The sequence below is a fragment of the Eptatretus burgeri genome, chromosome 6 (assembly GCF_056783735.1).
Source record: "Eptatretus burgeri isolate ZD-2024b chromosome 6, Ebu_testis_v1, whole genome shotgun sequence".
Classification (NCBI taxonomy): domain Eukaryota; kingdom Metazoa; phylum Chordata; class Myxini; order Myxiniformes; family Myxinidae; genus Eptatretus; species Eptatretus burgeri.
Window position 1 is genome coordinate 84459811 of NC_140966.1, and position 25645 is coordinate 84485455.

The window sequence follows — 25645 nt, forward strand, 5'->3', positions numbered from 1 at the left end:
CCTGCTTATCATAGATCTAGACTAGAGGCATACATTAATGATGTCATCATCCATTCCATAACATGGGATGGTCACCTTAAGAGAATATGTGCTTTCTTTATGAGACTTACTGATGCCAAACTGACCATGGATTTGGTAAAATATTAATTTCGATAGCACAGGTTGTGTTATAAGGTCATGGTGTGGGTCAAGGTGGGGTTGATCCAGTAAAAGCGACAGTGGGAGCAATTGATAGCTTGGCAGCACTGAACGGTAAAAAGGAGCTCATGAGATTTCTGGTTATAGCTGGATTGGATCAGAGGTTTGGAAACATTTGTCTGACATTGTTGTCCCTTTCACTAAAGTGCTCAAGAAAAAGGCAAACTTTGTTTGAGATGACAAATGTCATGCTGCATTCGATAAGGTTAAAGACATACTTGTGAATGATCCAGTTCCGGCGGCACCAAATTTTCAGAACAACTTCAAATTAGCGGTAGATGCCAGCAATGTGGGGGCTGGAGCTGTTTTGCTACAGGAGGATCCTGCAGGCATAGATCATCCTGTATGCTATTATTCAAAGAAGTTTGACAAACACCAAAATAACTATTTCACCATAGAAAAAGAAACCCTTACTCTTCTTCTCACTTTGCACCAGTTTGAGGTATATTTAGGTACTACTTTTCCAGTTATAGTTTTCACAGATCACAATCCTTTAACTTTCCTTCATAAAATGAAGAATAAAAATCAGGGATTGATGAGATGAAGCTTGTCTTTACAATAATTCATCTTGGAAATTCATCATGTTAAAGGCAAAGGCATTGTAATTGCCGATGCTCTGTCAAGGTCTGAGTAACTCAATGATTATTTCTGTCATCTGTTTGGAAGTAGCACTGAGAGTAATATGTTTTTTAATTTGTATTTCTGAATGCTACTTTTAGCTGGGAAAGATTTTTGTTGTTGTTGTTATGGGTGTTTTGTGTAAAGGATAAGAAAGTTCTCAATCTGTTCAAACTTTCTTTCTTGAAGGGGGGGGGGAGTGTTACGGTTGCGGAGCAGTAAAACATTGAATTGTGTTTTGTGAAAGTTATATTGGCTGTTAAATTTCTTGTAAAGTCACAACAACAACAATTGGTGCTGGCAGTTTTAAGAACAATAGGAGGATAGGACAACGAAGCACTGGCAGTTTTAAGAACAGGATAGAAGGACGACGCGGCCACACTCTGATTTAAGTGGTGCATATCATTTTAAAACCGACATACCCAATTAAGGAGGAATCGGAGTGTTCTGCATGCGAACCTGGGAAGGTTCAGCGACTCACCTCTTCCCTGACCACTACAGATCAACTTCAACTCACTGTGTATTGGTCTGTGGAGATTCAGCTTTGCTTCTTATATCATACCCTGTGAGGTATTCCTCTCTCAACTCCCTCCACTCATAGAATCTACCTGTCAGACATTGAACTGCTGTTATCTAGGCAACAATTTAAAAGCTGCTACTTGCCCTTTTCGAGTGACTTACATGCCCTTCACGCAGCTGGTTGACTGGTGCATACCTTCGGAGCTTATTCATCCCTCCAACCTCTCCTCTCCTTCGAGTACACATTGTCCTTTGTAGCTTGGAGTTCCCGCCTTCATCACCTGTGATACAGATTTACTTGTGGACTCAGGTTCTTCTCCATGCTTTGGTTAGACGAGGACATCACCTTCTGGGGATTTATAAAACGTAACTGTCCAATCGGCCTCATGTTGTACACACCCTTCGGACTAGATTCTTTCACCTGTGCTCACTGCCGACCTTTCACCCATTTAAAACCGGCTGGGATTTACTGTACAAACTGCTTGCTTGGGCTAAGTTGCCACATCAAGAGTCATGTGTTAGCTTATAGCTGCATTGTTTTCAGTGAGGTTTTTTGATTTTCATGTTTTTGATTACCTGTCGAGATTTTTTCACCTTTTTTTAAATATAAAAGGTGTGCCCATAAACCATGTTTCTGTCTGCGCTGTCACTGATGATTCGCCAATAAGCGATGAAACCAGTCCGGCACCTGATGGGGTGTGCAGCATTGGGATTCTCATGTGTGTACTATTTGTGAATGTCTTTATGGTGGTGGAGGAATTCTGGGAAGGGTTTGAAACAGCAAAGGGCTTACCTTGCGTAGACCTTCTTAGTTGCTTTATGCAGCTTTCTTTGGCAAATGTGAACTCCCACATATATATGTATATATATATATATATATATATATATATATATATATATATATATATATATATATATATATATATATATATATATATATATATATATATATATACACTCCTCCTATGCTCTTTTGCCAAAGAAGGCATTTTTTGGGAGGGAACATGCAGTTTTTTTTTTATGAACATGTATGATTTTTTTTTTCTACTTGACTCTTGAATTGCCCTTTAGTCTTACTCATCCTGGCAGAATATTTAAGAGGGTGCAAGCGAAAACAGAAAATGTCACATGCCATTGTGTTTCATGTGAAATGATGGCAGTATGAGTCTGACCCTGAAGGTCATTTTGAAGAAAGGAATTGCCACAACCATGAAAAGGAGTCGTAGAGGTCTGGCTTTCAGGTCATTTTTATTCAAATGTAGTATTTTTATGTCCCTAAGAAATACAACGTCCCGACAGCTATGTTTAACGTAATACAAGTCAGGCCACCAAAAGCAGTATCAAAATGAATTTTAATTTTAAAAAAGGTATAAAAAACTTATTTTGGTCATTTCCAATTCCCTGAGGAATGTATTGGGTTGGCTCAGAAAATGGAGCTCTTACCCAGCGACACAAAAGTCCATCGTTGAAACCTTATCTTCACGTTGTATGAACTCAGCATTAATACACAAACTGAGAATTAATACTGGCATAGAAACTAGCCTGTTCAAAAAAGTATGAGAATGTCGAGAAGAAGAGAAATGGAGGGAACCATAATAGGATTACCCAATCTATTATTAGGAGATTGTGGATGATGTGAATCAGAGGAAAATGCATGAAGGGAAGAGGCTGCAGTAGAGATGCACAATAACTTCTCTTTGCATTCCAGCAGGATCTTAACCTGAAAAGTTATCTTTTCATAGAATTAGAGTCTGGGTTGGCCCTTTGTAGAACCACAGCTCGGGTAAAGCCTGAGCCTGGGCACCACATTTCGTAAGTAGGCCCCTTTTGTGGAAACAGTGCCTGAGTCAGGGGCGGACTGATGGTATTCTGGGCCCTCAGGCAAAAAAAGGGTATTTTGGCCCCGAGATCAAATTTTTGAATGAGATTGAGTTAGAAATAAAAGTTTAATAAACAAAAGATTTGCATAAATATGCAGAATAATAACGAGACGGTGAATTAAAAACGAATATACTGTAATTTACAAACTATAAACTGTTTTACCTCCTACATCACAGTCCAAAGCGTCATGGAATGTTACAGGCAAACGCCCTGAAACAGTATGTAATAAAATGCACACACAGACCAAATTATTATTTCTCCGTGTCATTTACCGGAAGAAAAACAAGTGATCACTTTAGTAATGATCTAAAATAAAGGATAGCGGGATGGATGGACCAAGTCAATTCGCACCCTCGTCGATTGAACACTATTTCTTCTCTAAGATTAGCTAACGATTCGTGTGAAGATGGTTAATAATAATAAAAAAATTTGCACAAAGAGGATACAAACCCAATTTTTGCAACACACATTTATGGTTGATAACCATTTTCTGTAAAGTTTTAAACTGTAGCTTTAACAGCAGTAAATGTTTGTTTGAAGCATGTAAGGCCAAGTAAAATAAATTCTTAGTTTCTCATCCCCACCCACTTCCTTTTTGACAGGCACCTCATTTTTTGATATCCACTGTTATTTTGTCTCCAGATCTAAAAAAACAAAAAATCATGTTCAAGACTCTAGGAAGAGCTACGACACAGAAGAGATCAGGACACAACACAACAAAGGGAACAGTAGGAGAAAAGGGAAACATCAACAGCATGGTGGAGGGTGAAAGTAGACGTAGACAGACAAACAAGGGATGCAGGTAACGATGAGGGGTAGGGGAGAACAGAAGGGGTGGATAATATTGATACATAAGCAAATTTAGGGAGGGGTCGGGGATGGTTTAGCGGATGTAGAAAAGATCATGATTTTGGATTGAGGATGACTTGAGATGGTGGTGAACAGCTGTATTTAAGACCTGGAGGAAAGAATGAGATGGAAGAGAGTGTGAAGCATGGTTCCAGAGGTGGGAAAAAAGAAGAATAAATGCGTGGGGGTCAGCAGTGGTTGTAGATTTAGAGAGTTTCACCAGAAGGGGGTTGCTAGTGGACTGAGTGCGTCTTGCAGATAACTGCCGGGGGGGGGCAAAGCATGGGGATGACAGAGGGTGCAAGACCATAAATGAGGCGGAAAAAGACAGAGAGACCACCGACCTGTCGCTGATGGTGAAGTGATAGGCCCATAGACTCAGCTTCATTGCGAGAGATTCCAATGATCTTGAAAGCATTTGTTTCCACGGTGTCAAGCTGAACAAGATGTGAGGCAGGGGAGCCAGTCCAGAAGGAAGAGCAGTACTCCATCAAGCTGCAGATGAAAGCCTTGTAGGTGGATAGGAGCTGAGCTGTGCCAAGGACGAACTTTGCACAACAGAGGATGCCCAGTTGGTGTCTGGCTTGGGAGGCCAACTTTGATATGTGGCTTGCCCAAGAGAGATCATGGTTGAGAGTGAGACCGAAGAGTGTGAGTGACTGAACTTCTTCGAGAGGGTTGTTGAGAAAGTAGATAAGAAGGTTTGCAGTTCTCTCCTTTCAGAAAGAGATAATGAGAGCGTACATCACAGAGTAGCCCATTGAAAGACATATTCATTGAAAGTCCATGAATTGGTCAAGGTCTGAGGAGAGGGAAGAAGCTGCAGTCTGTCTGTCTGTCAGAAGGATGAGGGATTTCTGATTCATTCATCCTCACGTGCTTCCTTTTCGGAAGCCGCATGTTGATGATTTGTTTTTCAAAGAGTTATTTCAAATTTCAAATAGTGAAGTATCAAACAGTAAGGTGCTCCCTCCTCCTTATTTTTTTTTTAAAGCCCGGACGAGAAACTAATAATTTATTTTACTTGGCCTAAAATGTTTAACAGCAATAAATGACTATGCTGCATTTTTTTCGGGAATTCATTGAAATCGACTTTCAACCCTCAACAATGATCACACTATGTTTAAATATACATTCTCAAATCACCTTTCTCTCCTATTGCTGAAAAACGTAAAACTTTTTTTTTTGAGCACGAGCCCCTCGATGGTCTGGGCCCTCGATCGGTACCTGAATGCCCGACTGCTCAGTCTGCCCCTGGCCTGAGTAGGCCCTGTTGTGGAGCCAGTGCTAGAGTAGACCCTATTGTGGAGTCGGTGCTTGAGTAGGACCTTTCAAAGAGCCAGCGACTGGGTAAGCTAGTTCGTAAAGCCAGAGCTAGCTTGAGTGAGCCCTTTCACAAAAGCTGGAAAAATTGAAGTCAGGAGACCGGGAATCCGTGATGATTGTGGGGAGATAACATGAGGGGAAATGTCATGCTGATGGGAGATGTAGGGCTTTGGATAGGACTTTGTACAGGGCTTTCAATGTTCTCCCCAGTGTTGATGGCATTCTTAACCTTGCCTGGTGCAAACCCTCGGCGGAGTGGGCTACATGGTCCTCCTGATGTCCGGGTGAATGTGCTCGCTGAAGATCCGGAAGATGGACCATCTCCAGATGAGGTCGAAGACTTCTTATGTGAAGAACAGCAACAGATGAGCCGCTTAAAAGCACGGCGCATTTCACGACTCGACGCAGCATAGATCACAGGATTGGCACCTGAGTTGAGAACGGCCAAAATTATAACTGCATTGGCCTTGAACAAAATTGGACAATCTTCACCATTGCAAGCAACATCCAGGGCAAGGAAGGCGAAAAGTGGAGCCCAACACACGATGAACACCCCGACGACGATGATGAGTGTGCGATGAAGAGCTAGTGTGCGGCGAGAAGTTTGGGAACCGGGGATTTGGTTCTTGGAGACACTGCCATCCCCGTTGCACACTGCCCGGTAGATGGAGATATATAGACATACAGCCAACACCATCACCAATGAGAAAAGCGAGATGCAAAAGAGCAGGTAGCTCTGTGGGAGGCAAACAGGATATTCACTTAGTATATTATAAAACATTCTGATACTGTAAATTTCCAGAACTCATCTTTGCAGATGTATAACACAAAAAAATGCATTTTACAGCTGCCATACTATTGTCCTCTCCAGCAATGTTAATTTTAAAACTTTTATTCCATAAGCAAAGCTGTATGCAGTTTGTTTTGGCTAAACTGAAGGGTCAGTATTGTTATATTCATAACTTGTGGCCAGTCACATATAAACCAAAGGTTGTTTATTTCCACTTCATAGCGCGGAACTTGCGGAAGCAGGAAGGGAAAAAGAAGAAGAATCACAGCTTCACCTATTACGTCACAGAGTAACAATAGAGTAGTTGGGTCAACCCTCAGTTCCACATCACAAGTATTGTTTCCTTCTGTATATACATGTATTTTTGTAAACAAGATCCGAAAATGAAAAGCACTACTTTCAAAGCCCAGAATAAATGAAATGCTCCTCCTCAGGGTCAGGATTTGAACCCAGGTTAAACAGCTCAGAAGTGAGTGTGCATACTACTAGGTTATCCAGCCTGCCCTTGTAGATACAGTAAAACTGACCTTGGCATACAATGGCAGGATGATGGAGCAGTCATCCATGTTTCCAAGGCAGTTCCAACCAATAATCGGTAGTGCTGCTAGCAGCCCAGCACACAGCCAACATGTCACAATGACAATGGTCACACGCACTTGAGCAATCCACTTGGACCCTAGGCTGGTGCCACCACCAGCCATTGACGCAGGTTTAAACTTTCCAACAGCCAAGCAGCGCTCGACAGCAAGTGCCAGGAAGCCAAAGACTGAGGCAGCTAATGCAGCAAAACAGCCACCTTCCCGAGCAAACCAAGCCTCTGGACTGAGGGTTAGTGTCCGCGGCCCTGACAGAGCCACATTGGATGCATACGCAGCAGCAGCCATCATGTCAGCAACAGCGAGACTGCCAATCAAGCAATAGGAGGGTGACCGGAGCTTTCCTGCCCGGAAAAGGGCAGCCAAGACCATCAAATTTTCCAAGGCGATGAGGATGCACAGGGTGATAAGTGCAGCAACCATGGCCCATCCATCTGAGGAGCTACTCTGTGACCTATGGGCCAGTTTGCCAGTGTAATTGTAATGAAGAAAGACGGTGCATTCAACTTTGAGGCAGCTGGATGGTGAGAATGGTGAACTGTTTGAAGGAAGGTCCATTGCACCTCCGGCTTGAAAAAAGAAAAGGAAGGATGGGCATAGCTATTAGAATACAATGACTAGAAAAATATAGAAAATACTGATGTTTACATAGTTATTAGTCACCGACCGGTTTCACCGGAAGGGACTGTAGGTTTGCTCTCCGTCTTTCCATCCATCTGTCCATCCGTCCATCCGTCCATCCTACCTGTGGTTTTTCAGACTTTTTCCCCATACCTTTAACATACTCAACTGAAACTTGGTGCATGGCTTCATTATGATAAGGTACAGAACAAGTTCGAGTTTCAGAGAGTTTCATCAAGTTTTCACAGAGTTAAGCCCTTTTTGAAACTTAGAAAATATCACATCGGGAGGGGACATGTTTTGCAAAACAATTCTTGCTCTTGTTTCATACAGCTATACATGTTTTATTACACCTTTCTAACACATTTTGACTGATTACATTATTCAAGAGGAACATAAATGGAATAGTTATTGGAATTCTATAATATCAAAAACGAAAAAAATGGCTTTACTAGAAAGAGTTTTCAAATGAATAGTATAAACTGTGAAGGTAAATTAATCTAACATTTATGAGACAGAAATATGCATCACAATCGTGAATGGTGTGTTACATAATTAATAAGAGACAAAATTAGAACTGCCACTTTATAACTGCTGGCAGTGATGACCGGGTACCACGACGTCCCGCTTTGATGCAACACCGCTTTGATCGGACACCTGACCCTGACCCATGACGTCTTTTTTATTATTATTATTATTATTATTCATTATTCAATTTAATTTATAATGGGATTAAAATAAATTCATGTCAAATCAAATGGAAGACCAAATAGGTACAGTCCTGCATTGGAGTAATCACAAGAAGGAGGAAATTGGGACCATACTCTGTGCAGAGCGTTGGTGTTGCTTAAGCAGTGTCCTTGGCTATTGAGCACAATCCTGGACGGGTCGCCACTCCGACACAGTATACCAGAATGCTGGCACTCATTTTGCCGACCTCGGAAGGATGACAGGTCGAGTTAGCCCCACCTGGTATTAATTCAACAACTGAGTGGGATTTAAACTCAGGACCCTGGGATCGAAAGCCCACCCCCCTTACCATTATGCCAACACCAGGCATGGAGTAATCAGAATGAACCCAAAAAGGCAAAAAGCAAAGATTAAGTCATCAGAAGGAACCTGGACAGGATTCGTATTTCAGCTGCTACTCCTCTACCCTCAAACACACCCAGGCACAGCCTAGTGAGCCTCATTCAAAAGAAAAATTATCAAAAAAATAAAAAAGGACCCACATCAAAAGATCAAAGAATTATAGCTGCCAGACCATGCATCCGATCAAGTTGAAATTTAAAACATGTATTCCCATCACTACTAGATTATAAATGTGAAGTTTTGCATCGATTGATTAACCGGTTCCAGAGAAAACATTATTGAATATTTTTCTTCAATCCATTATGGCTGCCAAACCATGTGACCTATCAACTATTCCTTAACGATCTTGTACACCCATGGCTTGGTGAACATTTGTGTGAAGTTTTCCCTTGATTTGTCCAGCCCTTCTGGAAAAGATGTTTTTTAATAAGTTTTAGGGTAAATCTAATATGGCTGTCGAACCATGTGACCTATGACATTATATGTGTGAACATTTTGTTCCTCATAGATAGGCAGTCGTACGTGTGAAGTTTCACCTCGATCTGTTCAGCCACATCAGAGAAGGTTTTTTAAGGTTTTAAAAAAAAACAATATGGCTGCCGAATTACATGGCTGATGACGTCATCAAATTTTTTTGTGGACCATTTCATCCCGAGATGACCCTCAAAAATGTTCATACTTAAGCAGTCTCTTTAAGTATGAACAAAAAAGTGTTCATACTGATCAGATGTAGCGTTTTACATATGCAATTATGATGCCACAAGGAAGGCACCTATGACATCATAAAAAATCCCACTTATTCCCCATGAGGAGTACTAGCCATGTGCTAAGTTTCAATTTTTTCTTTGCTGCGTTTTCAGAGATACAGAGGTCCAAATTTTTCCCATTTTTCCAACATGGCTGCCACACCACGTGACCTATGACGTCATAATCATCATTGAAACATTCCGAATGAGTAGTCGCACCTATGGTGAAAATTTTGTCTCAATGCACCAAGTGGGTGCGGAGAAAAACACGAAAGTTCTGTGTGGACAATCCTCTATGTTGTTTTGAAATCTGCTATGAAAGGTCGATGTTGACCTTTTGGTATTTGGTGACCTCAAAAATAATAGGTGGTTGAATTCAGTGACCTGATATGTAAATCCTTTTCAAATTTCAAGTCAATCGGATCTGGATCCGGATCCTCACCAAAATCTGATCACTTCGTCCTTGTCACACCCTCAACCTGTCCACCAAATTTTGTCCGAATCCGTCTATAAGTTTTTGAGATATCCTGCTTGCAGTCAAACAGACAGACAGACAAACAGGGGTGAAAACATAACCTACGTCCAACAGAGCGGCGGAGGTAAAGAGCGAGTCCCATTACAGCAATTACTGCATGATCTGTCAGCAACAACCATTACCTGCCGTGCAAAACTCGCGCCCGCTGCTGCACTGCACGACTTGAGCAAAGCTCGAGAGCTACATTTTGTGGTCAGAGAGAAAAGATCAAAAATCATTCTCCAATCTTAAGTCCCCCCCCCTCCCACAAAGAAAATCTGTCATACTCAACCGTTTTCGGTAATAGATGAAATATATCCAGTTTTTGGATTAAGTGACTATTGTCATTATCAAATGCATACTGGACTGAGATTCAATTCCTAAATACTAGGCTGGCATCATTACATAGTTGTTGCTATGGTTCGAATTTTCATAATTGTTGCATATTAGGCTAAGGGGTTCGGGTTTGGTCATGGCCATGGTACAATCTGTAAATTCCTAACGAACAACGAACGCACTGTGGCCAGTTGATTCGGTTACCTGGTCATTTGTCAGAAACCGGTCACTAGGGGGCACTTCTGTTGTTCATTGTGGTTGATGACTCGAGTGGGATAATGTGGGAGACTGCAGACCCATGAGCATTGATCGTCGCACCAAAGACGTTAAAACGGAACCCAAATTATTGACACCTCTCCTTGTATGCACAGTGATAAACCGAATTCTGGTTTATCATGAAAAGCAACACACCAAGGTCAAGTCAAAACACCGTGTAGAGAGCATGCTAAGAAGAAAGCTCAAACATGCACACACAAAAAGCTGCTGGAGGGAGACTTTAGAATCTTGAACTTCTTTTGCATGTATTTCTCCTGGAATAGCTTGCACAGTGTGGTCCATTCGACTTGTGTTACCCAGTGTGAGCAACCTCATATTCACACAAGGAACTTTAGCGTGGGAGGAGGCCATCATGCCTGCACTACACCAACCCCAGAAACCATCATCCATCCAAGCACAAGCTTCCTCCAAGTCCTGTCAATACCTTTGCACCCCTCGATCTCTAATGCATCTATCTACCCCTTCTGCTAAATTCAGGTTTCTGCAGTTGGTTTGTTTGTTTTGCAGTTGGACTGGGCAATTGATGCCCCACTGATGCATTTATCTAAGTTAGGAGAATTTCAGACTTTCCTTTGGTCCATTCCCCAACTATGACTGGTATTGGTTTAATGGGTAGGTTGGTGGGCTTGGGATTCTAGAGTCCTGAGTTCAAATCCTGCTTGGCTGTTTAATTATTACCAGGTGGGCCTGTCATCCTTCTGAGGTTGGCCAAATGAGTACCAGCTTGCTGGGATGATTGAGCCATTTGAGTATCCTGTGTTGGAGTGTTGACCTGTCCAGGATTGTGCCCAATAGCCCAGAAGACTGTTTACTGTGCTTATGGAGCACCATCGCTCTGCACAGAGTATGATCCTCATTGATTTGGAATTTGATGGATTCCCTGACTGCTTAATAACAACATTGGTGCTTCCTGGTTGTGATTGGTGGATGGAACTCAATGTGTCCATATGGCAGATGGCACTTGTTGTGGCCAAATACAATCTGGCCTCACCAGTCACATCACCTCTCCACACATCGTTGCAGAGATTGACATTACAGATTTGCTCTGTTGGCATGATTAACACCAATCATAATACAAACGTTTATTTTGTACATATTTATTTGCCATATTGGTGACATTATATTTATGTGAAATTTATTTGTAATATAAGAAGGTCCAAGTGGTCTAAATGGTCAAGGGTCTCAGCTGTCTAATCTGTCTGAAGGGTGTAAGGGGTCTAAATGGTGTTAATGTCTAAAGGGTCTTTAGAGTCTTTGGGTCTTCAGGGTCTTTGGGTCTTTTGGGGTATTTGGTGACTTTTGGGTTTTTGGGGTCTTTTGGGTCCTCAGGGTCTTCAAGGTCTTTTGGGGTCTTCAGTGACTTTTGGGTCTTCAAGGTCTTTTGAGTCTTCGGGGTCTTCAGGGTCTTTTTGTGTCTTAAGTAACTTTTGGGTCTTTGGGGTTTTTGTAGTCTTTTTAGGTCTTCGGAGTCTTTGGGGTCTTTTGGGTCCTCGGGGTCTTTTGGGCCTTTAGGGGTCTTAAGGGTCTTGGGGAGTTAACATTCAAACAGGACGTGATTCACAGGCATATAGTCTTCACGGCTTCACCGCCTGACTCACGGCTTCACCGCCTCACCTCCTCACTCCCTCACCATGATTTTCGTTTTTATGCATACAGATGATTAACAACACACCACCATTTAACCACCATGTTATTAAAAAAACACCTCACCACCACGTAACCACCATGTTGTTAAAAATACCTCACCTCCAGATCATTCAAAACAACTGCCACTGTGCAATTCAAAACACCTCACCACAAGTCGCTCGAGGGACTGGCTTGTTTTAACTCAGGATAATACGTGAGTTGCCGTGTTATGATTTACACCAAGCAGAATTCATGCATTTATTCTGAAAATTTATTTGTAATATTCGTGATTAATTACATTTTATGAGCAATTTATATTGGAGTTTTAAGTTTAAAAATAATAATAAAATATATATCTTCTTCAAAAATATTTTTAAAAAACCCCTTTAAAACACACACACGGGAGAGGAAATTTGGTACAATTTCACAAAACGTTGAAGGAGTAGTTCAGTGACAACACAACACGTGACAGACGTTGCACAGTTATATATATAATATATATATATATATATATATATATATATAATGTATATATATAATGTATATATGCTGTACGTATATATACACGTATATATATATATATATATATATATATATATATATATATATATATATATATATATATATATATATATATATATACTGTATATATATATATATATATATATATATATATATATATATATATATATATATATATATATATATATATATATATATATATATATAATCTACACATGCACTGGCATCAACAGCTTCACAGCCGGCTTCCTCTATTAGCTTGAGGAAGCCGGCTGTGAAGCTAGTGAAGCGCTGCTGAGACCACGTCTGCTCTTACTTATTGCTGAAATTAGTGGAGCAGATCGAGTTTTACTTTTGGTTGTAAGTGCCTTCTTCTTTTTTAAGAATGTGTTATCCCAACCCCCACATATATATATATATATATATATATATATATATATATATACATATATATATATATATATATATATATATATATATATATATATATATATATATATATATATATATATATATATATATATATATATATATATATATATATATATATATGTTTTGTATGTTATTATCCCAATGTATATATGTATATATATATATATATATATATATATATATATATATATATATATATATATATATGATAGAGCACGACAAACAACATTGGGAAGGCAATGGCAAACCACCCACTATAAAAATTAAGATATCACCAAGAAACTGCTTCAGCAGCACCAATGTTCTAAAAAGAGTATGGTGCATATACACTATATATATATATATATATATATATATATATATATATATATATATATATATATATATATATATATATATATATATATATATATATATATATATATATACATATGAATATGCATGTGTGTGTCATGACAACATAAGTCAATGGGTGAGGCAATTTCAACTTGGCAAAAATTTTTTTGAAATGCACTTGTGTAATAAAAAGACGTTTGGATCACCCTTGTATGTATCAGTCGCATCTAGGCCAAGGACATTTGGAGACCGCTTTTCTTTTCTGGTAATTACATCAATTAGCATTGGCACTCCCACCATCTGCGGGCAGGTGTACCCATCTCGGCCCATCTTTTGTGGACAATTTAAAGTGGTCATATTTCCACAAAGTGACATTTTCTGTAGACCTGGAAATTATTTTTGGGACATACTGTAATCATATTTCCCTTGCTGGACCACACTGTCAAGTTTTTGTGATGTAAAACTCCAAGTGGTCAATTTTGAATTTGCCATCACATGTATATCCATTATGTACGCACTAGCTCCATTATATTAAGATTTTCAGAGACAGTGGATAAACGTTACTTGAGACATTAAGTTATTACGATAACAACGTCATATGAGAGCATCTATCACTGGGTTACTTTAGCAATGTCTGGAAAAGGGAGGTTGCGATGGGGAGGAGGATTGGGCTGGGGTGGGATTTGTACCAAGAGGAGGCAAATAAACAACCATCACCAAACAATGGCAATGACTTTAATGTGCGATCTTATAAAGGAAACTACTGAGATTGAATCTGTAAATAAATTTGTACAAAGTCCAAGCCTATTTCCAGGGCAACGTGCTCTTCCATTTAAGTAGAAATATTGCATCCCATGGAGGAGAAAGGCCAGGATGTTATCTTGAAAACTTCAGCATTCGCCTTTCCGTCCTATTTGTGAAAAACAATGCCTGCTACAAAGATAACGAGTCGCCTTCCATCGACACTTGGGGTTTCCTATTGATCGTGCTTGCGAACCCTGCATAAAGTTTAAAGAACCACACAATCTACATGTTTTGTCCCTAGTAAAATTATTTTCATTTCATCAAATAAAAATTTTTAAAAATCCAAACTAACAATTTGTGAAATCCAAATTGATTCAAAGTGTCTTCAATCGCACAATTTTGTGTTATCTCCTTGTCTACCAATCAGGCCAGGATGTTACACTGTCATATCTTGAAAATTTTCTGCAACATATATGAATCTTGTAACTGCAGAAGGTTATCATCGCTGGGATCGAGGCATGGAGTAACACAAAGAACAGGCAAAATAAAAACTCACATTCTATCAATAGTGGCTGCAAAGTAGAACCGTTCGAGCGATACGGAGCGCCGAGGTTTTGACTAACAGGCTTTTCATCTGCCATATAAATTCAGCTGATGGGAAATATTGCATTTACTCTTTCATTAGCATGGCTTTCACAGCCCACTCAAATGGCGTCTGGACCACAGGAAAAGATTGCATCACAGGCTAACCACATGCAGCCACCAAGATAGTCGTGGCAAACTGACTCGTATCGCGTTATTCCGCAATGGTTTAAAAAGTAAGGGGTCCTAAAACCATTTTAAAACCTGATTCCAACTCGTTATTTTAATATTCATTTTCTACTTTGCATAACAGGTGTCTTTTTAACCACCATGTCAAACATGATGGCTGTCACACTCCAGTCCTGCAAATGTAACAAGATGTTGATATACTTTGTTTCAAGAAAACGTTACAAAATGACCGCAAGTGCTACGTAGCTATGTGGGGTGTTCAAAAATGCGTACGAACGAGACTCTCGCAATAGTGTTTATTAAATATATATATATATATATATATATATATATATATATATATATATATATATATATATATATATATATATATATATATATATACATATATATCAAGCGAAATTGAGGTTTACAGTTCGAGCAAAAGTTCCCATCCCCAGTGACAGGAAAAGTTTAAGTTAATCTATCAGTTTAAATTATTTCATAGAATTGAAAAAGCTCAATTGTGTTGCACTCTTGGTTTCACTCGGAGGTAATTATACCACCCACCGCAGAATGGTGGTGCAACATCGGGTGGCAGCGGTTGGACTTGTGTAAAAAGGGTAAAATATAGCGATTTTAAATGGTCTGTTACTCCATGAAGATCTGTATTAAATTAATAATCTACTTTAATCCAAATGTTCATGTTGATTTTAAAGATTACTGGAAGGGAAAATAAAGGGACTGACTAGATTGCATCAAGAAAAGTGAAATGAAAATGCAAAGCAATCAATCGGCAGCTCTTCAAAAGCAGCGCAAGAAATGGCAGCCGTAAACAGGAGACAGACGAACGCACGCACCGACGCCATGGTTCGTATTATATGATAGATTAATACACTGAATAAGAAAAAGATTGTCGTGTCTTGGTTCATCTCTCGTGTGTACATATTTTGTGTAAATGTAAGCATCATTATTATGTATGTGTATAATAGATGTAGACTTGTATGGAAAGTTTATTCAAACGTGGTATCGACACACATGGTACTTTGACACAAGAGGAGGCCATTTGGCCCATCATGCCTGCAGTGCACCAACCCTAGTATCCATCACCCATCTACACAAAAGCTACCTGCACGTCGTGCTAATATCTCCACACCACTCTTTCTCCAATACATTGAGGCACCTATCTAATTCCAACTTAAACTTATCTATCCCTTCTACTGCCACAACCTTTTCAGGGAGGCTATTCCATGCATAAAACTACTCTGACTGAAATACCCCTGCCTTAAAACTGTTGTAACTCTGATCTGCTTTATCCTCAAGGTATGGCCCCTGGCCTAAACAGTCTTTTTTGCTGGAAAAACGCCTCTGTACCTATCGTGTCCACACCCTTCATTATTTGAAACATCTCTATAAGATTCCCTCGTAATCATTAGATCTTTATGGTCAATATACAGTCTTGTTCAGAATGAATATTATATGATCTATAATATGTTGTGTTGGAAGAAATCAATTGATCCAACCCGAATTGAAATTTGTAAAAAAGGAAACTTAAAATTGAAAGTCAATGAATCAGTATTTTTAGTTTCTTAATGACCCTTTCGGATGTAACAGGTGGAATTTTACTGAAAATAAAATAAAATGGTATATTGGGTAAAAATAAATAAATAAATAAATACAAAGTCGAGGCTTGTGGAGGAGCTAGAACATAGAATGGATCAGGACATAACAGAACAAAAGGAACAGTAGAAAGAGAATGGAGGGGGGGGGGACACACAACAAACCGGATTCATGGACAATATAAAGGGAGAATTGGAGAAATAAGGGTTGTGGGGAAGAATGAGGGGTAGGAGAGGACACAAAGGTGGACAAGACAGACACAAAAGCAAACTCTCTGGAAAGAGAGACTGGAAATTTGGAAAGTGTTTGGCTTGTGGAGGGTTGATGGGTGTAGAAAAGATCATGGTTCTGGATGGGGGAAGATCTGAGATGGTGGTGAACAGACGTCTGGAAGACCTGGAGGGATGAATGAGATTGAAGAGAATGTGGAAGTTGGTTCCACATGTGGGAAAAGAAGGATTGAATGAGTGGAGGTGAGCAGTGATACTGGATTTAAGTAGTCTCACCAGAAGGGGAAGCTGGTGGACTGCATGCAACCAATAGAAACCTGGGTTTCTTTGGGTTTCTTTTGCAAAGAGTGTTATGGGAAGACAAAGGACGACCCTACTAATTTCTAGCTCTAGTAACATGGATGTAAATAACTCTTCCATACTCAGTAGGCACCTGCCATTCTGAGTTCTGACACCTGCCCAATTATTAAAAGCCCAAACAACTTTATATATTAGGATTAGATGACCATGAAAGTATTGAAGTTTGATCCTTTTATCCTGCTGCTGTTTATATTTCTCTGTGACTTTGTGATGGCAATCTGGCAAAGACAAAGGATTCATAAAAAAACCTCCTTCCGACAGAGGTGCTTCAAGCTATGCATTAAATATTTTATTGGCAGGCAAGAAGGTTATCATTTATCAAGAATTACATCCTCTGAAGTCATACTTGTACGGAAATGTTTTGCAAACTCTTTGTGATACCGACCGTTGAGGTGCAACTCAGCATCCTGCACCTGCAGGACACGTGTGTTGGCTGTGCTCGTGAGCACGTGGCTTTCCACCAGAATCGTGGAGTGACCGCCATTAGGGAGTTTGATCATTGGTGGTTTTGATGACATTTCAAAAGTGTTGCAAAGTGTGATTGCACACTTAAAAAAAAAAAACAACAGCGATTGTGAGCTCAATTTAGAGACATGCTGTCCATATCTCACTTTATCAGAACAGCACGAGTTTCTTATGCAACGCAAGGTCCATCAGATAGGTACCACTTATTGGAGTGGTGTCCATTTGACGGTTTGGCAATATCGTTGAAGAAGAAAAAAACACCTGGTCATTATTTAGTCAGCGAATTAACAAAGATAAAGAGAAATGGGAACTAAAAATATATATTGAGATGAGAGAAGGGGTAAATAATAGAAAAGCGAAAGTTTTAACTCTTTGAACCCTGAGCTTCTTGGACTTTCAGCTCCCCCACCCTCGGCCCCCTGGAGAAAAAACCGGCTGCACAGGTATATGGAGGATTGAATAATGGCCGGCAAACCAGCTACTTTGGTATATGGAGGATTGAATAATGGCCGGCAAACCAGCTACTTTGGTATATGGAGGATTGAATAATGGCCGGCAAACCAGCTACTTTGGTATATGGAGGATTGAATAATGGCCGGCAAACCAGCTACTTTGGTATATGGAGGATTGAATAGTGGCCGGTAAACCAGCTACTTTGGTATATGGAGGATTGAATAATGGCCGGCAAACCAGCTACTTTGGTATATGGAGGATTGAATAGTGGCCGGTAAACCAGCTACTTTGGTATATGGAGGATTGAATAGTGGCCGGTAAACCAGCTACTTTGGTATATGGAGGATTGAATAGTGGCCGGTAAACCAGCTACTTTGGTATATGGAGGATTGAATAGTGGTCGGTAAACCAGCTACTTTGGTATATGGAGGATTGAATAGTGGCCGGCAAACCAGCTACTTTGGTATATGGAGGATTGAATAGTGGCCGGTAAACCAGCTACTTTGGTATATGGAGGATTGAATAATGGCCGGCAAACCAGCTACTTTGGTATATGGAGGATTGAATAATGGCCGGTAAACCAGCGACTTGGGTATATGGAGGATTGAATAATGGCCGGCAAACCAGCTACTTTGGTATATGGAGGATTGAATAGTGGTCGGTAAACCAGCTACTTTGGTATATGGAGGATTGAATAGTGGCCGGCAAACCAGCTACTTTGGTATATGGAGGATTGAATAGTGGCCGGTAAACCAGCTACTTTGGTATATGGAGGATTGAATAATGGCCGGTAAACCAGCGACTTGGGTATATGGAGGATTGAATAGTGGCCGGTAAACCAGCTACTTTGGTATATGGAGGATTGAATAATGGCCGGCAAACCAGCTACTTTGGTATATGGAGGATTGAATAATGGCCGGCAAACCAGCTACTTTGGTATATGGAGGATTGAATAGTGGCCGGTAAACCAGCTACTTTGGTATATGGAGGATTGAATAATGGCCGGTAAACCAGCTACTTTGGTATATGGAGGATTGAATAATGGCCGGCAAACCAGCTACTTTGGTATATGGAGGATTGAATAATGGCCGGCAAACCAGCTACTTTGGTATATGGAGGATTGAATAATGGCCGGCAAACCAGCTACTTTGGTATATGGAGGATTGAATAATGGCCGGTAAACCAGCGACTTGGGTATATGGAGGATTGAATAGTGGCCGGTAAACCAGCTACTTTGGTATATGGAGGATTGAATAGTGGCCGGCAAACCAGCTACTTTGGTATATGGAGGATTGAATAGTGGCCGGTAAACCAGCGACTTGGGTATATGGAGGATTGAATAGTGGCCGGTAAACCAGCTACTTTGGTATATGGAGGATTGAATAGTGGCCGGCAAACCAGCTACTTTGGTATATGGAGGATTGAATAGTGGCCGGTAAACCAGCTACTTTGGTATATGGAGGATTGAATAGTGGCCGGTAAACCAGCTACTTTGGTATATGGAGGATTGAATAATGGCCGGCAAACCAGCTACTTTGGTATATGGAGGATTGAATAATGGCCGGCAAACCAGCTACTTTGGTATATGGAGGATTGAATAATGGCCGGCAAACCAGCTACTTTGGTATATGGAGGATTGAATAGTGGCCGGTAAACCAGCGACTTGGGTATATGGAGGATTGAATAGTGGCCGGTAAACCAGCGACTTGGGTATATGGAGGATTGAATAGTGGCCGGTAAACCAGCCACTTGAGTATATGGAGGATTGAATAGTGGCCGGTAAACCAGCGACTTGGGTATATGGAGGATTGAATAGTGGCCGGTAAACCAGCTACTTTGGTATATGGAGGATTGAATAGTGGCCGGTAAACCAGCTACTTTGGTATATGGAGGATTGAATAGTGGCCGGTAAACCAGCTACTTTGGTATATGGAGGATTGAATAGTGGCCGGCAAACCAGCTACTTTGGTATATGGAGGATTGAATAATGGCCGGCAAACCAGCTACTTTGGTATATGGAGGATTGAATAGTGGCCGGTAAACCAGCGACTTGGGTATATGGAGGATTGAATAGTGGCCGGTAAACCAGCGACTTGGGTATATGGAGGATTGAATAGTGGCCGGTAAACCAGCTACTTTGGTATATGGAGGATTGAATAGTGGTCGGTAAACCAGCTACTTTGGTATATGGAGGATTGAATAGTGGCCGGCAAACCAGCTACTTTGGTATATGGAGGATTGAATAGTGGCCGGTAAACCAGATACTTTGGTATATGGAGGATTGAATAGTGGCCAGCAAACCAGATACTTTGGTATATGGAGGATTGAATAGTGGCCGGTAAACCAGCTACTTTGGTATATGGAGGATTGAATAGTGGCCGGTAAACCAGCCACTTTGGTATATGGAGGATTGAATAGTGGCCGGTAAACCAGCCACTTTGGTATATGGAGGATTGAATAGTGGCCGGTAAACCAGCCACTTTGGTATATGGAGGATTGAATAGTGGCCGGTAAACCAGCCACTTTGGTATATGGAGGATTGAATAGTGGCCGGCAAACCAGCTACTTTGGTATATGGAGGATTGAATAGTGGCCGGTAAACCAGCGACTTGGGTATATGGAGGATTGAATAGTGGCCGGTAAACCAGCCACTTGAGTATATGGAGGATTGAATAGTGGCCGGTAAACCAGCTACTTTGGTATATGGAGGATTGAATAGTGGCCGGTAAACCAGCGACTTGGGTATATGGAGGATTGAATAGTGGCCGGTAAACCAGCGACTTGGGTATATGGAGGATTGAATAGTGGCCGGCAAACCAGCTACTTTGGTATATGGAGGATTGAATAGTGGCCGGTAAACCAGCTACTTTGGTATATGGAGGATTGAATAATGGCCGGCAAACCAGCGACTTGGGTATATGGAGGATTGAATAGTGGCCGGTAAACCAGCTACTTTGGTATATGGAGGATTGAATAATGGCCGGCAAACCAGCTACTTTGGTATATGGAGGATTGAATAATGGCCGGTAAACCAGCGACTTGGGTATATGGAGGATTGAATAGTGGCCGGTAAACCAGCTACTTTTGTATATGGAGGATTGAATAGTGGCCGGTAAACCAGCGACTTGGGTATATGGAGGATTGAATAGTGGCCGGTAAACCAGCCACTTGAGTATATGGAGGATTGAATAGTGGCCGGTAAACCAGCGACTTGGGTATATGGAGGATTGAATAGTGGCCGGTAAACCAGCTACTTTGGTATATGGAGGATTGAATAGTGGTTGGTAAACCAGCTACTTTGGTATATGGAGGATTGAATAGTGGCCGGCAAACCAGCTACTTTGGTATATGGAGGATTGAATAGTGGCCGGTAAACCAGATACTTTGGTATATGGAGGATTGAATAGTGGCCGGCAAACCAGCTACTTTGGTATATGGAGGATTGAATAGTGGCCGGTAAACCAGCTACTTTGGTATATGGAGGATTGAATAGTGGCCGGTAAACCAGCCACTTTGGTATATGGAGGATTGAATAGTGGCCGGTAAACCAGCCACTTTGGTATATGGAGGATTGAATAGTGGCCGGTAAACCAGCCACTTTGGTATATGGAGGATTGAATAGTGGCCGGCAAACCAGCTACTTTGGTATATGGAGGATTGAATAGTGGCCGGTAAACCAGCGACTTGGGTATATGGAGGATTGAATAGTGGCCGGTAAACCAGCCACTTGAGTATATGGAGGATTGAATAGTGGCCGGTAAACCAGCGACTTGGGTATATGGAGGATTGAATAGTGGCCGGTAAACCAGCTACTTTGGTATATGGAGGATTGAATAGTGGTCGGTAAACCAGCTACTTTGGTATATGGAGGATTGAATAGTGGCCGGCAAACCAGCTACTTTGGTATATGGAGGATTGAATAGTGGCCGGTAAACCAGATACTTTGGTATATGGAGGATTGAATAGTGGCCGGCAAACCAGCTACTTTGGTATATGGAGGATTGAATAGTGGCCGGTAAACCAGCTACTTTGGTATATGGAGGATTGAATAGTGGCCGGTAAACCAGCCACTTTGGTATATGGAGGATTGAATAGTGGCCGGTAAACCAGCCACTTTGGTATATGGAGGATTGAATAGTGGCCGGTAAACCAGCCACTTTGGTATATGGAGGATTGAATAGTGGCCGGCAAACCAGCTACTTTGGTATATGGAGGATTGAATAGTGGCCGGTAAACCAGCGACTTGGGTATATGGAGGATTGAATAGTGGCCGGTAAACCAGCTACTTTGGTATATGGAGGATTGAATAGTGGCCGGTAAACCAGCTACTTTGGTATATGGAGGATTGAATAGTGGCCACTAAACCAGCCACTTTGGTATATGGAGGATTGAATAGTAGCCGGAAAAACAGCCACTTTGGTATATGGAGGATTGAATAGCAGCTGGTAAACCAGCCACTTGGGTATATGGAGGATTGAATAGTGGCTGGTAAACCAGCCACTTTGGTAAATGGAGGACTGAATAGTGGCCGGTAAACCAGCCACTTGGGTATATGGAGGATTGAATAGTGGCCGGTAAACCAGCCACTTTGGTATATGGAGGATTGAATAGTGGCCGGTAAACCAGCCACTTGAGTATATGGAGGATTGAATAGTGGCCGGTAAACCAGCTACTTGGCTATATGGAGGATTGAATAGTGGCCGGTAAACCAGCTACTTGGGTATATGGAGGATTGAATAGTGGCCGGTAAACCAGCCCCTTGGGTATATGGAGGATTGAATAGCTGCTGGTAAACCAGCCCCTTGGGTATATGGAGGATTGAATAGCTGCTGGTAAAACAGCCACTTGGGTATATGGAGGATTGAATAGTGGCTGGTAAACCAGCTACTTGGGTATATGGAGGATTGAATAGTGGCTGGTAAACCAGCCCCTTGGGTATATGGAGGATTGAATAGTGGCTGGTAAACCAGCCCCTTGGGTATATGGAGGATTGAATAGTGGCTGGTAAACCAGCCCCTTGGGTATATGGAGGTTTGAATAGCTGCTGGTAAACCAGCCACTTGGGTATATGGAGGATTGAATAGTGGCTGGTAAACCAGCCACTTGGGTATATGGAGGTTTGAATAGCTGCTGGTAAAACAGCCACTTGGGTATATGGAGGTTTCAATAGCTGCTGGTAAACCAGCCACTTGGGTATATGGAGGTTTGAATAGCTGCTGGTAAAACAGCCGCTAGGGTTCAAAGGGTTAAATAAAAACTCTCTGCTGGCTCAAGCATATTGCAGAATAATATCGTTATTCGTGAATTACACATGAATACTTTATTTAGCCGTGAATGAGGTAGCCATCTGATTCTGAGACCATGAGCTTAATTCCAAGTGTCTTGGATACTAAAGGCATCGGGAAATGTATAAATGATTTTTCGAGACAAAATACTGTGGCTTTGTGGTGAGGAAGAAGATTTGCAAAAAATTTTCCGCTGATGAATGATTCGGTGTAAGACAATATCACGCCTTCCCACCTCACTGTCCCAACTATACTTTATATACTGTTAGATAATGTTGAATTAGCATCAGTAATGTTTTTGATGAATCCTCAACCACTAAAAAAATTGTTTCAAATCAGATGAGCAGAACATTGCATTTACAGTCTTTTTTTCACTGATATACCGCCTAGTGGCAATTGTGCGCTACTTGAGTCTATCTGGGTTGTGCTTTGTTTGCAAGGTCTCAGGGTATGACCACAAACTGTGAGACGCTTCTACGGGACTGTGTTTCCTCCAGGAATTATTATCGGTCACATGGATTAGCAAAACACATCCATCAACTGCCGGTCCTGTAATCGCTTCTTCTGATATATAATGGGCGTCCTGTCTGCCAGAATTAGTTGGTGGACATCAAAGATCCCACGGTGTCCTTTGCGAAGAGTAGGCGAGCGATCGCCGGCACCACGGCCAAGTTACAAATTCTTGCTCAAACTACTACTGGGAAAGCAATGGGAAAACACCGTGTAAAACCGTTGCTCAGGAAGCTGCTTCAGTAGCACTGACACTCTGTGAAGAGAGGGGGATATGCAATGCGTAACAATAACAATGTCGATAAAAGTAACTGGGAAACATTGTAACTTATATGTGGAAGCCAAAACAGAAATGTTTCTGTTGAGAATTGGAGGCAGAAGTAGAAAACGGAATTGCAATACAAATATAAAATCAGTGGAAATAGAAAGACAATGGTGATACCGCAAGAAACAAGCGACGCAGATAAATGGTTGTGCAGGCAACACATATCAATGTGTAGATGAATTAATTATTCACACAGAAGCTATTGACGGAGTAAACAAAGGAAGGAAACGAACACATGTTTTCATGAAAATTTTCATGACTCCATTGTTTATACTTTGGAACGACCAGATGAGGAAAAGGGAAGCGTTGAAAGTTTCCCAGGTGTGGGGTATACCCACAAACACCGCACACACACACACACACACACACACACACACACACACACACACACACACACACACACACACACACACACACACACACACACACACACACACACACACACACACACACACACACACACACACTTGGCAGGGATTGAAGTTGTGAGTTTCCACATAGTCACAATGTCCCACTTTTGTAACAAATCACCGCTATAGTGGAACCTTTGACAATTGAACGTAGAGGAAATTTCTGCAACAATGGCATTCGAATTGCAGCATCGAGACCTTGAGGGAATCTGTGTCCATAATGGATATAACCCGACACCCATAAGCTATCAATATATAAAGGTGTTCAAACAAACAAGGACGCGTCATAATGCATGAAGTTCAAAACGATAAAACCATTTGATGACGAATACAATAGCAAATATCGATGAACAATACAAAGTCACATGAACTCTCACTTACCGGTCATACTCTACGTTTGGTTTTTCCAAGGCAGTTGTCGCGCAGTATTGTGTTAATGATGCACTGTTGTTGTTATTCCCTTTGTCCTCATTTGTCGTTCGTTTCAGCAGAAGGAGGATTCAACTGACTAATTGATTACAATTCGAATATCTGAAATATCACAGATTTTGGGGGGAATGGATTTATTAATTTCACAGCTTATGCTGCCGCACACCCAAAAGGGACACGAGGCTTACTCTCTCTCTCTCTCTCTCTCTCTCTCTCTCTCCCTATCTCTTCGTTTGCAGCAGTGATGATAAAGATGATAATGATAATGATGATATCGTATTTATATTTTCCCTGACCATGAGATGAACCCCTTTCTGCCCTTTTGCTGTGCTCGCTGCTTTTTATTGTGGAGTCCACCCACGAGTCCAGCAACGAACCTATCATTTTAGCTCGGCACCCGAGTAGCCACGCCTATGATTATCAGTGGGCGTAGTTTGCAGACCCACAGTTTCTGATTTTGAGTCTAATAAATCAGTCATTTCATCACTCACTTCATTTTTGCAATTTCCTCTGTTCCTCTGTTGTGAGCATAGTTGTGAAGTTGGAACCCGGAGGAAGAGCTTTACTTGACAATGGTATCGCCCTTCAAAAGTTGGACTGAATTGTTTTCCTTTGTGACGTCACTACGTTGCAATTGTCTAATATGTCTGTAAAGTGCTGCGATGTTTTGGAGCTGTCTAGCGGGTGAAGACTAGCTGGTAAACTCGAAGCACGAAGAACACCGTGACTTGTTGAAATGCAAACAATTGTTATATGGCAATGGAATTGCCACACACCAGCAGGATA

General features: G+C 41.1%; 1 protein-coding gene across 1 annotated transcript; it reads right to left on the reverse strand.

The window, feature by feature from the left end:
* Positions 1-2564: 2564 nt before the first annotated feature.
* On the reverse strand, positions 2565-25184 carry LOC147025223 (sphingosine 1-phosphate receptor 3-like). Its single transcript, XM_085885975.1, has 3 exons — positions 24812-25184; positions 6709-7346; positions 2565-6127 (listed from the first exon to the last, which is right to left on the reverse strand). The coding sequence occupies exons 1-3, from the start codon at positions 24816-24818 to the stop codon at positions 5483-5485; spliced, it is 1290 nt and encodes a 429-aa protein (XP_085742101.1). The 5' UTR covers positions 24819-25184; the 3' UTR covers positions 2565-5482.
* Positions 25185-25645: the final 461 nt, after the last annotated feature.